Source organism: Poecilia reticulata, unplaced genomic scaffold, assembly GCF_904066995.2.
Source record: "Poecilia reticulata unplaced genomic scaffold, P_reticulata-male-v2 Scaffold_30, whole genome shotgun sequence".
NCBI lineage: Eukaryota > Metazoa > Chordata > Actinopteri > Cyprinodontiformes > Poeciliidae > Poecilia > Poecilia reticulata.
In genome coordinates, this window is record NW_027675128.1 from 366,412 (window position 1) to 383,808 (window position 17,397).

The 17,397-nt window shown below is 35.4% G+C and overlaps 1 protein-coding gene and 2 long non-coding RNA genes across 3 annotated transcripts; 2 read left to right on the plus strand and 1 right to left on the minus strand.

Moving 5' to 3' along the window:
• Window positions 1–1,473: 1,473 nt before the first annotated feature.
• Window positions 1,474–3,545, minus strand: LOC145550268 (uncharacterized). The gene is made up of 3 exons (XR_014086177.1): window positions 2,658–3,545; window positions 2,050–2,164; window positions 1,474–1,955 (listed from the first exon to the last, which is right to left on the minus strand). It is a non-coding gene; the product is annotated as an uncharacterized LOC145550268 (long non-coding RNA).
• Window positions 3,546–5,977: 2,432 nt separating this feature from the next.
• Window positions 5,978–7,845, plus strand: LOC145550285 (uncharacterized). The gene is made up of 4 exons (XM_081604327.1): window positions 5,978–6,196; window positions 6,346–6,414; window positions 6,774–6,920; window positions 7,601–7,845. Exons 1-4 carry the CDS (start codon window positions 5,987–5,989, stop codon window positions 7,808–7,810), a joined length of 636 nt encoding a protein of 211 aa, XP_081460453.1. The 5' UTR covers window positions 5,978–5,986; the 3' UTR covers window positions 7,811–7,845.
• Window positions 7,846–11,222: 3,377 nt separating this feature from the next.
• On the plus strand, window positions 11,223–14,125 carry LOC145550287 (uncharacterized). The gene is made up of 4 exons (XR_014086194.1): window positions 11,223–12,185; window positions 12,768–12,804; window positions 12,985–13,015; window positions 13,564–14,125. It is a non-coding gene; the product is annotated as an uncharacterized LOC145550287 (long non-coding RNA).
• The last annotated feature ends 3,272 nt before the right edge of the window (window positions 14,126–17,397 follow it).

The following is a 17,397-nucleotide window of genomic DNA, read 5'->3' on the forward strand; positions in this document are numbered from 1 at the left end:
GAGTCTTACAGGTTGAATTTCCGCCTAGGGCTACATTTTTAATTTGAGTTTCTGTGATAATTTCAGCTCCTGCTAATTTATGCTTTTTGTTACATTTCACTATTCAACATTTTTAAAGAGTTCAGGTTTTGTACAAATTTTGGCTTCTGTTAATTAGTATAAAATTAGTGGAATGACTATTTTTCTAAAACACCACTTAAAGTGTATTTATAGTTTAACACTTCCCACTTTGACATAATTAGATTCATAATAATGAACTGACAGTTTAAATATGCTGAACTATGTATTAAAAACATACTTAAAAATACAATTGTTTATATAGCTTTGATAGATATTTGAATATGGTCTCCAGTAACAAAAAAAGCATGTTATGATCGATTAAATAGGTTGATACGTCATCGTGACTGCTAAACACATAACGCTGAGTGGGTGGACCGCTCCAAGATGGCCGCCCTAAATCTCGTCAGCGACAATAGTGAGAGCGGTCACTCATCACAGTCACAGAGCGCTGTTCATGACAGTGTTGAAGAAGCAGTGCTATTTAGTAAGACTTACATCTAATACATTTGAACTTTGAACAAAAGACACAGTAAAGCATGAATACGATCCTGTAATTTCCTGCTTGGAATTACAGGATCGTTTTAGCGTTCGTGTTGCGTTTAAATGGGGCTCGGAAAAACTGATTATGACCTGCTAAAATTGGATTAAACAGTTGTGACTACTGAAAGGAAGTGTACCTAAGGCATACACTGCAAAAGTCCCCTTTCAAAAACAAGAAAAAAAGTACAAAAACAGGGTATAATTTTCTTAAATAAGAAAAATTATCTGCCAACAGAACAAGAAAATTTATCTTGTCAAGATTTCTAAAACAAGAAAAAATATCTTACCAAGATAAACCTACAATATCTTAAAATTAGTGTATTTTACTTAAACAAGCCAATTTTACTTATACGAGTAAGATATATTATCTTATTTTAAGAAAATTATCTCAAGTAAAGAAAATGTTACTTGACACTGAATTTCTTAAAATAGCGTAAAATTTTCTTATTTTAAGACAAATGTTCTATGTATTAAGAAAATAAATCTCATATTTCTATTTGTATTAGTAAAATTGGCTTGTTTTAAGTACAAATACACTAATTTTAAGATATTTGTAGGTTTATCTTGGTTAGATATTTTTTCTTGTTTTGGAAATCTTGACAAGATAAATTTTCTTGTTCTGTTGGCAGATAATTTTTCTTATTTAAGAAAATTATACCCTATTTTTGTACTTTTTTTTCTTGTTTTTGAAAGGGGACTTTTTGCAGTGATATACCTAAATCTAGTTTATTTTTATTGTTGCATAGGATTAAATATATATTTTGTCACAGCTTTACTCAAGGTTCTTATGCTAAGACAAAAATCCCAAAATTGATCCTGTGAATACTGGAACAAGAGATGTTATTGGCTTGCTGAATGAAGACATGAGTTCAATTACTTTTAACATCTTTATTACGTTTAAGTTTCACATAAACACAATAAAACATGACTACTGGTCAGAATTTAAAGTCTGGATGGGCATCTGATTCTGAAACAATCCTGTAAAATGACAGAACAATGACGATCTGACACATCTGCTGCACTAAGAGTCAAGCAAACCAAATTGTCCAAAGCAAAAAAAAATCTTGGGATTAGATGTCAACAATAGGAGCTTCCCCCGCAATGAACTTCTTCCAGTAAGCCATAGCCTTTTATATGTGGAAGTCTTGCCTCAGTTACGGACGGCGTTCTCAAGACGTCTGTCAGCAGCACAGAGAGGAGTGGCCACAGACACACGGATGCTGAAAGGTGTAGTAGCTATGATGTCCTCCTTCAGAAGATCAGGGCAGGCATGGTTCCAATGGCCAGTAGAAAGTTGGTTTCACGATCACCACAGAGCTGAAAAGTGGTCTTGTTTGAAGTTGTTGGGTCATCTGCTAATTGGCGCACAGACAGAAAAACAGTCACAAAACAAACCACGTTTTAGGGACTAATCAGTGTAATGATGAATCAGAATCATGAATTTCTTACCTCAAGAATGTGAAGGATGCCGTCACTTGCAATTCCCAAAGTTTCTTGTAGATGGTGCAATACGTGATTGGAGATGTGTCTGGCATAGGCTTCACCATGGCAACAGTTTGGTTTACTTGAAAAATAAACAAGTCTAATTGTAGTTCATGTGCTCAATTACGATATTACATGAATTCAAGATGGCAAGAAAGTTATTTTAATTAAATCAAACTAGGACTACTTAAATTCACCAATCAAAATAGTGTTTAAAATATCCTGGTAACAGTGTGGAATATCTAACCTAGGCTTTTAGACTCATTGCATTTAAGTTTTTAAATTACAGCACATCAAACACCCTCAGTTAGTGAAATACTAGGCGGAATTGCTCTTTAACCATTTCCCGAATCAAAAGCTACGAATGAGAAGCCACCTTAGCTATGTTAAAAAACGGAAGCTACCATGAACCCGTGTCGATATTATTTTTAAGCCACAGCTATTGTGGTTAATAACTGTTCAAAGCTCATATTCACAAGAGCGGCTCTTTAACCGCGGATGAAAATTGGCATATCACGACATGCTAACTAGCTTCAGTTAGCTTATCTTAGAAAGACAGACAACTTTAAACTTACCTCTCAGTACAGCAGCTGTAGGGTCTATACACGTAAAAAAGTCCTCCATCTTCATTCATGTCCAACCGAGATTAGAGAATTTGCCAAAGAAAATCTTATAAAAGTACAGTAGATAAAAGCTTAGTTAGGCTGTTACAACTGAATCAACCGTTAATCAGGGCAGTTAAATGATCTCTGGCGTTGCCGTTAGTGATGTGCGGATTGATACTGAAATATCGATTCTTCCGATACCAGAACTTAATTCTTTAAAATCTATTGTCAGATCCAAGGATCAATACTTTCAACACTTTAGTAATTTGAGATAATGTAGATTAACAAGAGCAAGTTAGAAAGTAACTAAATTATTGAGATCTTGCCGAAATGAAACGTTGTTAATGGGAACTACTTTTTCTTCCGCCTGGTGAGTATGTAATGTGTAAGGACGTAATGCCCAAGCGCAGCGTGCTGCTGACGCTCACTCACTCAGAAATGAACATGTTGACAGATTATAAAAAAAAGTGACATGAAGCTATTTCAGCTGTCATTTTATAGTAGTTTTAATAATTAAACAAGGATGTATTTAGTAGGGTTATTACTTTACTAATTTTCTTTTTTTTAGTTTGCAACTCCATTTTCATATGTTTTGTATATTTCTGCTGAATTAAAATAGTTTATAGTAAACGAGATTGTTCTCAATGTACTTCTGAGTTTAAAATGAGTGCATCAGAGTACATTGTGTTCTTTTTATGAAGCCAAGATATGGATTACATTTATTTTTTATTTAATTAAGAAACAAATTAATTGTCTTTTGCACAAAGTATGGGATCTGTATTGCCAATACCACCTTAAATTTTACTCTGTATTGGATCGGAAAGAAAATCTGTTGTATCGAACATTAATACTATCTCACTGACATTTTGGGGCTTTCCCATGTGGATTGTATGATGTCATAAAAGGGGTTACAAACATGATTAATAAAATATTGTTCAAACTAATATTAGTAACTTATAAAGTAAGAATTTGAAATATAAACCAAAAGTTAAAATATTTATCATGACATTGAGCGAATCAATATTGTTGATTCTAATCTCATTGTGTGGAATACCAGCCATTTCAAATCACACATCAACAGAAATTTCATGACATGTCAGTAAGAGGTCCCACATCTTGCATCAAGAAGATCAGATTAAGGTCCACAGCAGACGGAAACATGCCAAGAATTATCTTGATATATAAACTGATATTGTTTCTGAAATTGTTGTGTTAAATGTCAATCGTTTAAATATTAAATTACAATTTCCTGTACACTCTGCCAACTTATACAAGAATATAAGTTCATGGGTTTTTTTAATTTTTCATTGACAATAACACAAAGGATTCCATTTGGACATAGTCTGTTTTAATTATCTGAATACATTTAATTAAGTATGTGATTTCACTTTCTGTGCTTGAAATAAGAAATTTTAACTTGTATAAAATAAGTTCTAGACTTGAAGTTTGATTGGTAAATATTGATATTCTAGATTCTAGCACATATTTACTCATAATAAGTAATATTTTCTTAACATTAAGCTTTTATATCTTACTGAGATAATTAAGTACAAAAACACTTAAAATAAGAAAAATATTCTTACATAAATCCCTCTTGGTGAGAAAAATTATCTTGTCAGAAAGAAAACAAGAAAAATCTCCTTAATTTAAGATATTTAATCTTACTAAGATTTCAGTTTTTGCAGTGTAGATATTGGAAGTGCGGGGAAGAAAAGAAGAAGAAAAAGGACCTTTCAGCAGAGATGTGGAATGACTGGGCGCAGAATTTCTTATAAATGCCCGCAATTGCTGACGGGCCCGGTTCGATGTGCGGGGTGTGACTGTTACAGGCAGCCAATCAGAAATCACTGAGTCATAAAGAAATTAAGGGAATCCCAAACAACGAACAGCTGACAGCAACCGAGAGTCCGGTGGACATTATAGGGGAATGACTGCAGTTGATATACGGAAACAACGTGAATAAATGATGACAATAAAAGAATATATATATATATATATATATATATATATATATATATATATATATATATATATATATATATATATATATATATATATATATATATATATATATATATATATATATATACACACACAAATATTTTCTGGAGCGATTAACGATTTATACTTCCTCCTTGTGAAAGTAAAAAAATTAATTAATCACGACTGTAAGTCGAATCTGGCTACTGACTGTAAAGGCTGCATTCCTTATTTGATTGGATGTGAAGACGCTCGTGAGCGCTGCATGTAGGCTATAAATACGTTCCATCCAAATCGCCGTTGGTCATTTTCAGCATTTCCAGAAGACGACAAAAGTAAGTTTTGTCTAAATTCTTAATTTCTGGGTTATTTGCTATGTTCATATGTTTCGAGCTACAGGTAAATGTAATAACATTGAATCGGAAGTAAAATGTTACAAATTTATTTATTGACTATTGTTTCATGACGTGTAATCGGGAGCCGCCCACCTCGGTCCAACGGGTGGATAGTTAAGCGGGCCAGCCCGTTGAGTTGTAGCAACAAGCCTTCAATCTTTAGTTCTATCGGCCCCCAGGTGAGATTTAAAAGGTGTTCTTAAGTCGGTGGTCCTAGATAAAAGCATTAAATAATAAATAATAATAAATCTAATAACTAACTTCTATAGTTAAACCGGTGGCGCCACCACCAGTTTTAACTTGCCGTTAAAACTGCCGTTGGGCGGAGGTTAAACTACCTAACAGTTAAAACTGAATGTCCGTTTATTAACACTGTTAGGTGAAGCCTAACTTCTTTGGAACAAACGGTTCAGCCGTTGAATACTGAATATTGAATACAGGATTTTGGTTCAACGGCTAAACCGTTTATCAGGTGTTTATCTGCTGTAAAGTGTTGAACAGCTCTTTAACCATTTGCCTGTTCAGTTGAAACTGCTGTTTATTGTGTGGTAAACAGCTTCTTTGCTTTAATATGTGTCCTTTGTCCCATTAAAGCGTGGGGCTGAGGAGGTGACACTGTTGACTCTTGATGGGGTTTGTAATACTGACATTTTGTTTCTGTCCTTCACTTCCCCCTAGGATGGCTCTATCTACCATTATAAACCGCGCACAATCGCCGATCTACAGGCCACCACCAGTAAACATCGCAGTAATAAAGATAAGAGAGGAAGAAAAAGTAATTAGCTGGGCAGTAAAGGAGGGTAAAGCAAAGGTATTACAGAAAAAGAAAAATCAAATTCTAACTGTCACAGATGGGCAAACGATTGGAAAAGTAATTATATTTGAAAAAAATTCAAAAACCTTTGTGAGGGCCAATCTTATGTGATGAGGAGCTACGCTCTCAGGGGCTCGGAGCCGCCCCTTATCATTAACGTCACTCCCGCCACGCAATTTTATAAAGGGCCGAAGGTGAACATCACTCCAGAGCTTTTACAGAAAGCAGAGGCCATTTTAAACCCAGCAGCACCAATGGCCCTTCTGGAGAAGGCAGCAGAGTCAAAAGGACTGATGACGGTGCAAGGGGAAATTGTGGAGGTAGGATTTTTCTTATATTTCTTAATTTTTTCCATAAGAGAGGACTTAATTTGCTAACTGTAAATCTCAACTGGGTAGAAGATAACATGAAAGGCCCCATTACAGAACAATATGCGAACTCTAAAAGTACTTTTCTTTGTACTTCTCAGTTTGCTGCGGTCAGGCTTGTGATGTCGGGAAAAATGATGGTGCCAATCCGGACAGTGCGGCTGAAAGAGGTATAATAACTTGTTTTAAGACTTGTTCAAAGCTGCAGTTGTCATTTATTTTTAAAACAAATAATATTTGGATAAAAAAAGGTAAGTGCCTAAGGAAATGGGGTGTGTGTGTGTGTGTGTGTGTGTGTGTGTGTGTGTGTGTGTGTGTGTGTGTGTGTGTGTGTGTGTGTGTGTGTGTGTGCGTGTGTGTGTCAAGTTCATGACATAAAACCAGCTTTTGTGTCATGAACCAGCTTGCATGTGAATTTTGCAGCGTCTGGTCAGAAAAGGTAGATTGGTGGGTTTTGTTTGTTTGTTGACTTTTTGAGAACTCTTGGATAAATCTCTAATTTTTTTGTCAATAATTCTTTTAATTACAGGGCAGCTGCACAATGCCCGTCTCCCTTTGGAGGGAAGCAACCCTGGTGGAACTGGCAATTGGCCAACAGGTCAAAATTACACATGTTCGGTGCCAGGATTCTGGCTATGGATTACAGCTGCAAAGCACAACTTTTACAACAATTCAGGTATGTTGTCAATTCCTGAAGAAGTAAATTAATCTAATTTTAAGTAGATTTAGACATTTAAAGCAAAATGTGCATATATTTTAAAATTGAGGCATTCTAATTAAAATTATTTGCTAAACTTTGGAGATACACAAAGTGTGAAAAGTGCCACTGCTCAGAGCTAACCTTGTAATTTTTTGTCAACTTCAAAATTATGGAATGGCTTATTACATATTTTGATATCCTGGAAACCATTCAATACTTTCTGACTCAAGTCTATTATGCTTTGCCAAAAGAAGACTTAAATAAAGGAGAAACAACAATTAACATAAATGCTCCACAAATCTGGAACCAACATCCACAATGTTAATGTTTTTGATTATGGTGTGTGACCAAATGTCATGCTTGTTGTTGTTGCTTCATTTACAGTTGCTGACTGTATGATATTTTATTATATGAATAACTTTGAACTTGCTGATTGATGAAATGCACAAAACAAATGATCTTGGACTTAAAAAAACGTAAACCTGAAGGAAATAGCATATATAGCAAAAGATCAAACAAGTTGCTACTGTTATTTGACATTTAACATTGGTGTTGGTTTTCTTTTTTTGTTCTCATTTTTAGATGATAACATGAAAATTGACATACCTGATTATATTTCTAATATAATATACTATATTTTTGTACTGTATTAACAGGAAAAAATGGAAGACAAAAAAGCGGCTGTAGTCATTGGTGTCATGGACACTGAAGACGAAAATGAAAAACATGTCCTCCTGGACAGTGATGAAGTCTTTCGGATTGCTGCAGATTTGTGGAGTCCGTTTGATGAAATGCTGGAAGACGGGAGCCTTGTTGTGGATATTGAGGTTCACGGAAATGAGATAAAAAAAATAATCAAAAAATAATTGCAATTTAAATAAAATAAATGTTTTCAGTTTAGTTTTTCAACTTTTTTCAACTATTAAAATTTTTGACTAATCTCTGTTTATGCTTTTTAATGGTATTTGTTATGTTTCACTCTTGAAATTTCAGGTCTTTTAGAATTTTTTTGCTTGCTTTTTTATAGTTTATAAAATAATCAGTTAACCTGTTCAAATTAAATTGGTGATTACTATTGAATGACACTTTCTTCATATAACATAAACTTTGGAAATGGAATTTACACCATATATATATATATATAAGTGGAAATCCTTCACTTATTCAGTGGATTGTGAGTCTCAAAAGTAGTATGATGAAATTTAACTTATACAATCATATCCCTTTTCTATGCATTAATTCACAACGTTTTCTGCCTGTTTTAAATATTCTCAACTCTTCCGGCGCTAGAGGGGGTAAAATGAATTAAACTTCACTTTTTGACTTTTTTTCAGGTTATTCAGGTATATGTATATCTGTGTGTGTGCGTGTGTGTTTGGTGTTTGTGTAATTAGACTCTGACGGTGAGGCTGTGAACCTGCTGTGTTGTGCTTAAAGTAAAGAGAGAAAACGTTAAAGTACAACTGAAAACCACGTATTCCTTTAAGTCTGTAACAGCGCAGCTACTGTAAAAGATCTGAAAAAAGTCGGTTAGCAAGTTGCTAACATGTAAACAAATTGCAGTTCCTGTTTGTGGCAGAAGTTGTGCCCATATATTATACAAAGTTTCAAACCTTCATTTACACCATATACATGCAAAATGTACCATTGTGCACTGTGTAATATACATAACAATGAACTGACAGCTCTTTCTATGACTCCTCACATTGTGATGAAATCACGCACAAATCAGAGACTAAATTGCAGCAAAATTTTTCCTACCATCTCAAAACTTAAGATTCCTCGCACAAAGCATTAAAATTATATAAATTCTACTATAAAGTAAGAGATCACAATAAAAATACCACTTTTATTAGTTCCCAAAACGTGGGTTTTCTGCACAGTCAGGTTGGAGAAATCCCCCTCCGCACCATTTAGCTTTTAGTTTCCACGCACGAAGCAGGAAGATAACGGGGAGGGTAATCAGCTTGGCTCGAGTGATCTTTGAAGCAGGAGCGCCGTTGTTAGCACCTCATTCAGAGCTGCTAAAAATTCATTCAGAGAGCATGGGAGGGGGTTTCAGGTGAATTTCGACCCTGACGTGAGGTTACAAAGCCAATATTTTTAAAGTATCCAAAGTTAAGAGTCTTCTCTGTGTCAAGTCATACCGAACATTGTCGGTCAGCCGACCGAAAATTTACTTTCTACACCGTATTTGATGACAGGGCATGTAAATGGACACGCCCCTTTAAATCCGTCAGCTGATTTTAATTAGCCGGAAAACCATAACATTTTGGGCAAAAATTGTATGCCGGATAGTTTTTGAAGGATGAAAGCCTTTAGCGGACCATAAAAATAAAAACACGTGTAGCGGTTNTTTTTACGGAGAAATCCAAACCTGAGAGTATTGCTCAAATAGATAATGACAACCCAAACAAGCGAGAGGTTCATATTGAAAATGACAAAACCATTAACATTTCTGTTGATGAGAAGAGACGCAGATACAAGGGCAAAACAATATAATTATTATTAATATATGAATCGAAGCGTCAATCTTCCTACCTAAGTGTCTTTCTACTTTTTTTGCATTTCAGCAGCAGTCATTCAGAAAATATGTATTCTCAAGAGTGCATATTTGCAATTCTTATAATTCTCATAGCCATTCTTCAAGACTATCTCTTGAAGCTCATATATATATATATATATATATATATATATATATATATATATATATATATATATATATATATATATATATATATATATATATATATATATATATATATATATATATATATATTAATTAATCATTATTTATTTGTGACATTATTAATAATTATTTACTTGTCTTTGTATAGTTACATAAATATGTATTGCTATTGTAACCGGATCCTTTTCTGCGTTGTGCTGGTTTTTGAGTGAATGGACCGTGACACAGTTTCTTTCAAGCGGATGATTCTCGGTTTATTTCTGACGAAAATACAGACAAAACAACCGTGTTATAGGCTGCCTGCTCCAAGTCCTACACCAAACAAAAGTATAAAACAAAAATTAACTTAATAGATCTATAAATAAACTGAATGTATTTAGATGGAAAAATGAAAAGCACACACCTTTCCCGCAGGACATGTCAAAAGGGGAGGGGCTAAGGGGCGCAAACAATTTAAAGACAATACCACAGAAGAAGAAATTAAAGGGAGGGGCTTCAGATCTTAAAATAACACGGTTAAAACAATGACAGAGGTGTTTCAGTAAGATAAGGACCAAGACAAATAACCAAAAGAAGACATTTTATGTAATTATAATAAAAGAGAATTACAACCAGGTTACATTATTACTAAATAATTTATTAATTTATGAACGGCTGTGCTTTGTAATTTGCTCTTCATACATCAATATCAGAATATTCTATTCCTATTCTATTGTTATAGCCACTAATCATATTTAAATATGCTGAGCTATGTAATAAAACATACTTAAAAAATACAATTGCTTATAAAGCTTTGACAGATGTTTGAATATGGTTTCCAGTAACAAAAACGCGTGTTATGATTGATTAAATGGGCTGATACGTCATCGTGACTGTTAAACACATAACGCTGAGACTCATCAACACTCATCAACAGAACGCTGTTCATGACAGTGATGAAAAAGCAATGCTATTTAATAAGACTTAAATCTAATACATTTTGAACTTTGAACAAAAGCCACAGTAAAACATGAGTAACGAAGGGAAATAAGGAGTCTATCTGATTTTGAATCTAATTATTTAAATTTTGCTTAAATGGTTTGCACCTCCGGTTTGCACCTGTGGTTTTGTGTAATCCTAATCTGGCCCGCCGTTAATTTTATTAACTGCGGGATGAAGAAAAAAGACCTATAAGTATGGATGTGACCATGACTCTGAGGTGGATAATTTCTCCCAATGCCCGCTTTTGCCGACAGTCCTGCTTTAGTGTGTTAGTTGTTATGTCTGTGGCGAGAACAAGAGCACAAACAAGAACACGTTAACCTGCCACGGCTTTATGGACATGCGCAGTTGAGTGGCTTTAAGTGGCGTTCAATGAACGTCACCAGCATTTGATGAGCGCCTCTCCCACAGTAAATTACATTTATATTTTCTATTTAATATTTTTTTATGACAGTGATGAAGAAGCAGTGTTATTTAATAACAATTTATGCCAATACATTTTTAACTTTCAACAAAAGTCACAGTAAGGCATAAGTAACGAAGGGAATTAATAATTAGTCTATATAATTTTGAATGTTATAATTAATTCTAATTCGATAAAAAATAAATGCAGTTCAAAATGTTTGTTTCAAAACCCGAATTGTACATGAGACTTAAAATTGGTGCCAAATCTTTCTTGAATTGATTTAACAAGCATGTAAAAGCCACAGTCGTAATCGAAGTGGAAATATCCGAGTCCTCCTGAATGCCTCTGACACATGACGTGACGTTCTTTGCTGTTACGTTCTCACTTCTTCGTTTGTCCCCAACAGGTAAGCGGTGTGTTATTTGGGTCTGTCGTGATAATAAAATTATAAACAATGAGAGACGGTTTCCTTGTCAAATAGTTATTACATAATTGCTTCTTAAGTGTGGCTGTAACTTAATAAAGCTGAAAGCCGCTATACGGAGTTTTTTTCTGATAGCAAACAATCATTAGCATATGCTAAAATTGACGGTATCACTCGTATGAAAACCTGTCCATTCAGATTGCAGAGGGTATTTCCAATTGACTTAATTTATAACCATGTATGTTAGTATTTGTCTTCATGATCAGCTTCTATTCAGCTAAATATGTATAAAATTGCTACGGTAACCTCGGAGTTGATTAGACTTTTCAGTTCAACTGAAACGGACTGTCAGCCGTTAAGAGGCTGTTCGATAAACGTTGCTTTGTTCTTGGGTTGTGACGTGCAGAGCTGGCTTGCAATAATCAGAAAATGTAAGAGATGAAAGACGGTTTCATTCTTAAAGATATTAATAATCGCTTCTTAACGAATCGCCATACCATAATGAAGTTATAAACCGCTAACCCTCCTATTTCTGATGGGTGCCGACCGTTAGCATGATATGCTATCATTGACGCCTACTATATGTCTTAACTGAAAACCATTCTAACGTGTTAACTGTTGGAATTCACCTAAATATACACAACGTGTTGTGTATTTTTCTGATCAAGTCAATAATTGTGAGATAACACACAGTGTCTTTTCACAGATGAAAGAAAACTGCTCACCAGCGTTCTTTGCCTGGTAAGTACATTGCAAAGTTCAGCAGCCTGTCGAGCGCAAATGTTTTTAACAATAAATTTGGAAATATACGATTAGACAGTGACAATGTGGAAAACCTGAATGTTTTTGACAGTTTCATTCTGAACCAACATTTTATGAACACAGAAATCTCACAAATTGGACTGAAAATATTTAAAGCTTTTTAGCAAACTTCCTGATTTTGTTGAGATATTTTTTTCTGGGCTGTGCTACCATCTTTGTGCACTAAACAAATGTGTAACAAGGTGGTGATCTTATGAGCTGTCTAAAATCCATATACATTACAATCTTAGTATCTAAAAAACAGACTCGATGTCTTTTTAAAAAATCCTCTTAGACAGAACCTTGTCTGGAAACATAAATAAGGTAATAGTGTCACTCCCAACTCTTCATTGCAATAGAATTTCAAATGCATTATTAAAATGGCCCTATTAGGGACAGACGCTCACAGCAGAAGCAGAGTGATGCAAACATAGGACTGCTGCTTTTTACGTTAGTCTGTTTTGTCTATGTGCCTTTGTTAAATAAATTCAATAAATTTAACTGTTATTTCCCTCCTTTCAGACAACCTAGATATTTCCACCAAATTCTGCTCAGTGAGGTGAGTACTAGCAGCATGTGGCTTTATTTGATTTAAAAAAGTTAGCTGAAACGTCCAGAAATGTCTAGATCAAAGCAGCTTGTGTACAGAGGACAAAGAACCTTAGCAGACATGTGTGTTCTGGACTCCTGAAGGTTTTCTGGTCAGCTAATAACAAACTGTTTCTACTCTCCCTCACAGAGAGAAGTGGACCCAAACACCTTTCTCCCTGGTGAGCGGATGTTTCAATGTGGATCAGCCGAGCTGTCACAGCTGATCCAACTTGACTCACACACAATTTGAATAAAATCATGTCCACAAACATTTGCTTTAAATTAGATTCAAACAGGATATGTTGGTTATGCTCACATGACGACCCTGTTGTCCAAAACCCTGTAAGAAACATGACTCACTACTGCAACAACCCTCTGAGTTGTTTTCTGGACTCGTGATGAGGTTTTCTGTCACTCACTTTAATCTCTGTGATGAAGAAGGTCAAGTCAACATTAAACTCTGCTAAAGCAACTGGCTTTTATCTGTTGGTATGCTGGGATGCATCTTATTTCAGTAAGAATATCATAATCTACATTCATTGAACTATTTCAATAAAGGTCATGAAAACACAGCAACAACCCAATTCACACCACAAAGCTTAGTTCACAATAGTAGTAGGTATGAATCTCTTCACAGTTTGAACCTTTTCAGATGAAATCTGACCCAGAAGCTGCTCTGTTGAGAATGTTTCATTTTGATGTCTATTGGCTGTTCTTTGTCTCGCAGGTGTTCCACGGACCCTCTTTTCTAACCACTGTCGGAAGCATTTTAATTTTCCAACTGTGTTTTTTCCTTTCCTCTTCCTTCCAACATATCTGGAAAACCATTTACTGTGCATTTTACTATCCCATCCCTAAACTCTCCTACGAATTTCTTCAAAAACCAGCATCCCAATAGGTGGCCTGGTTTTTCCGAATTCAGGAGCCTGGTTTACCAGTAACCAGAGTTCCCTTTATTTCTTCAACCATCAGTTTACTGCCAAATTGATGTTTGCCTGTCTCTCTTAATCTAGTTTACCAGTAACTAGATCTGTTTTCCACTCACATCTTACGTCCTGTGACCTCTGAACAGTTCTTCTATTGATTTTGTGACATGAATTTTGTGGCATTGATTTTGTGGCTATATATTTGAGAAATCCTACTTCTATCGAGTTCATCAGTAACTCATCTGACTATCATTGAGAATCTGAGAGAATCTCCCCTCTCACTGCTCTGTCTTTCCTGTCTACCTCTCTCCACCGTAAGAGTAAATAACTGGGAAGCTTCACACATCTAAGACGTCATTTTTGAGTAATCTCTTAAGTTTGTTTGAAAAGCTTCCATTTAAAAATTGGCCAAAAATAATTACTCAAAACAGGTCAACTAAAAACTTGATCTGTATAAATTTTGAAATTGAAAGCAAAGTTTGCTTTCTGCTGAACTACATTGCTCCAATTCTAATTGGACTTAAGTAAAGCTCTGGTCTTGTCTGACAAATATATTTATAGAGCACTATTGGCATAAAGTCAAAACAGTAAAAGAAAAAACGTAAAACTTTGATATTTCTAAGACGTCTTTTTGAGTAATCTGATTTGGACCTGAAGTTTAAAAACACTTCTATTTCAAAATTGGATTATAATTTTCTATTTTAAATAATTTCTGAAACAGATCAACTAAATACTTGATCTGTATACATTTAAAAACTGAAAATTAATCTTCTGAGCTAAATCTTTATTGAACAAAATTCCAATTGGACTGAAGTAAAGCTCAGTTTTTATCTGAGCTGCCTAATTCGTGTTCCTGCTTGCTGCTACTGACGTTGGACTGAACTTCAGGTTTGTTCACAGGTTTGTATTGACTAGCTATTCAACACTAATACATTGATTGTAAGTGCATTGGTGTAGTTTTGTGTTGTATCTGCTTATCTTGAGATAAAAAGATCAACAACGACCATTGGAGTTGCTGTTTCCTGCCTGACCTGTCCAGAAGTCTAAACAACAATGCCCAGAAAGAATCAGCGTTCCCAGGCTCAGAAGCTCAGATGGCAGAAGGAGAAACAGCCTCAGAGCGATAAAGTGACAGGTACTAACTCGGAGAACAAGTCAGTTGGAGAGTCTTTTGAACGACAGCAGGTAAACAATATAAGTGAAAACAGTTTATCCTCTGTGACACTATCTAATGGAAACACTGCCAAACCAGTATTTCAGCATAATGCAAGAGATACAGAAAGTGCATCACAAATGTCTTATGCTGACATGGTGAAAAGGGGACGTGGTTCAGCTCAGCAGTCTCGAGTTAATGTAGAACTTCAGCCATCAGTGATAAATGTGTGTGCCTCACGGAGTCAAGATTCGTTAAAATATGGAAAATACAGGAACAGTCAGTGTATGGCAAACAGTTTGGTTTTTCTGGCTTTTTTCCATGAGAATGAAACAATTACCAGACCAGATCTTGACCTCATTCTGGATAAAGGTGATGCCGTGTACAGACAGGCTAGAGAAAGATTTCCTCGTAGCATCCATTTGGCAACTGATGAACTACCAAATGAGGTACTGGCACGCAGGTCAACATATCAGATCGCCATGACTCCAGTACCCGTATGTGGAACATTTGGAGGTGGACAGAGTTTTCCAAGCCTGGAAAAAGCATTGAGACAATTGTCATCAGATGTACAATATGGGCTGCTGATCATGTCAGGCTTGGCCATTGGGGTTTTAGAAGCTGATTTGGTGAGTATGGATACTTTGACCCACACACAAGGAACAAAAATGGAATGCCAATGACATGCAATCTTTTAAACTTTGGCACAGCAGTGATGCTGAAATTTCCCGTCTTAGTGACATGATTCACAGATTAAAATCAGTGTACACAATGCTTAATGTTCCATCATCTTGTGCATTTGAACTCCAGCCCCTCTCATTTTACCAGAGAGACGCTTCAGACACAGTTGGCACCTCTCCACTGTTAAATGAATCCGAGACACCAACTGCTGTTCAGCAAGAGGTTGAGTCTGCTTCCCTGACACAAAACATTCCTGCTCTTGAGTCAAACATCAATGTTGAAGTCATGTGTCCTGTTGCAAGTGGTCCTTCTGATGATGTAATTGAAGGTGTATCTAATGCAGTTAGTTTTATGTCGTCTGTCACACAAGAAAATATAGTACTCCCCATTTCCAGTGAAACAAAAATGCAACAAGTGCACTTTTGGAAATGTCTTTGAAACTGTCAAAGTACCCTAAAGCGAAAAGACAAAAGATGAAGATGAGACTACTTAAGGCAGAGATACCGAAACAAAGAAAAGAGAATCAAAAAGGAAGGAAAGGGAAAACTATGCATTAAGCGAGTCCTTCAGAGCAAAGAAAATATCTTATTCTCACAGGAATTTTCAAAACAACCCTGAAAGGAAGCAGAAGAGAAACCTGTACATGAAAAATCTGTATAGACAGAGTTATGAGTTTAAAGAGAAACAGAGATCACGCATCAGAACAGCTTACAAAGAGAATGAAAAATTTAAACAGAGACAAAAATACTATGTGAGTAATTTATACAGAAATAATCCTAGATTTCAGGAACGACAGAAACGCTACATAAGAAAATTATACAGAAATAATCCTAGATTTCAGGAACGACAGAAAAGCTACATCAGAAATTAATAGAGATATAATCCTAGATGTCAGGAACGACAGAAAAACTACATCAGAAATTTATACAAAAATAATCCGAAATTTCAGCAACGACAGAGAAGCTACATCAGGAATTTATACAGAAATAGTCCTAGATTTCAGGAACGACAGAAAAGCTACATCAGAAATTTATACAGAAATAATTCTAGATTTCAGGAACGACAGAAAAGCTACATCAGAAATTTATACAGAAATAATTCTAGATTTCAGGAACGACAGAAAAGCTACATCAGAAATTTATACAGAAATAATCCTAGATTTCAGGAACGACAGAAAAGCTACATCAGAAATTTATACAGAAATAATCCTAGATTTCAGGAACAACAGAAAAGCTACATGAGAAATTTATACAGAAATAATCCAACATTTAGACAGAGACAGAGGTCTTATAAGACTGAGCTTTATGCAAAAAACAGAGAATTCAGGCTCAGACACAAAGAACTGATGAAATCCCTAATGAGAGACAAATACAATAAAGACAGTTCATTCAGGATGCTGCAAAAGAACAGATGTGCACTGAATGTAAAAGAAAATACAGACAGATGAAAAGATTTCCTCAGAGAGAAACGGAGAATCTTGAAACATGTGTTGCACAAACTAATACGCCAGAGAACAGACTGATTAATGAAGCCATTTCAGTTTTCAGATTAAATATAAAGGCTGGCCCTACTTATGTGTGCACTGTGTGTCACAAGTCCTCGTTTCCCAACCAAGTAGAACTCTGTAAAAGGTCAAATTATGTAAAGAAACCAGATGTGGTTGAACAGTGTCTAACAGGCAAGTATGTCCATGTTTGCGATGAAAGCTGCACGGATAGACAGTGTACAGTACCTCATGAGAGAAGTCAAGAGTGGATTTGTCACACCTGCCACAGACATCTAAAGAAAGGATACATGCCAC

Coding starts and splice junctions, on each gene's coding strand:
- LOC145550285 (XM_081604327.1), top strand. CDS start 5,987: ATGAGGAGCTACGCTCTCAGGGGCTCGGAGCCGCCCCTTATCATTAAC. Junction 6,197..6,345: donor TGCAAGGGGAAATTGTGGAG/GTAGGATTTTTC, acceptor TGTACTTCTCAG/TTTGCTGCGGTCAGGCTTGT. Junction 6,415..6,773: donor GGACAGTGCGGCTGAAAGAG/GTATAATAACTT, acceptor TTTTAATTACAG/GGCAGCTGCACAATGCCCGT.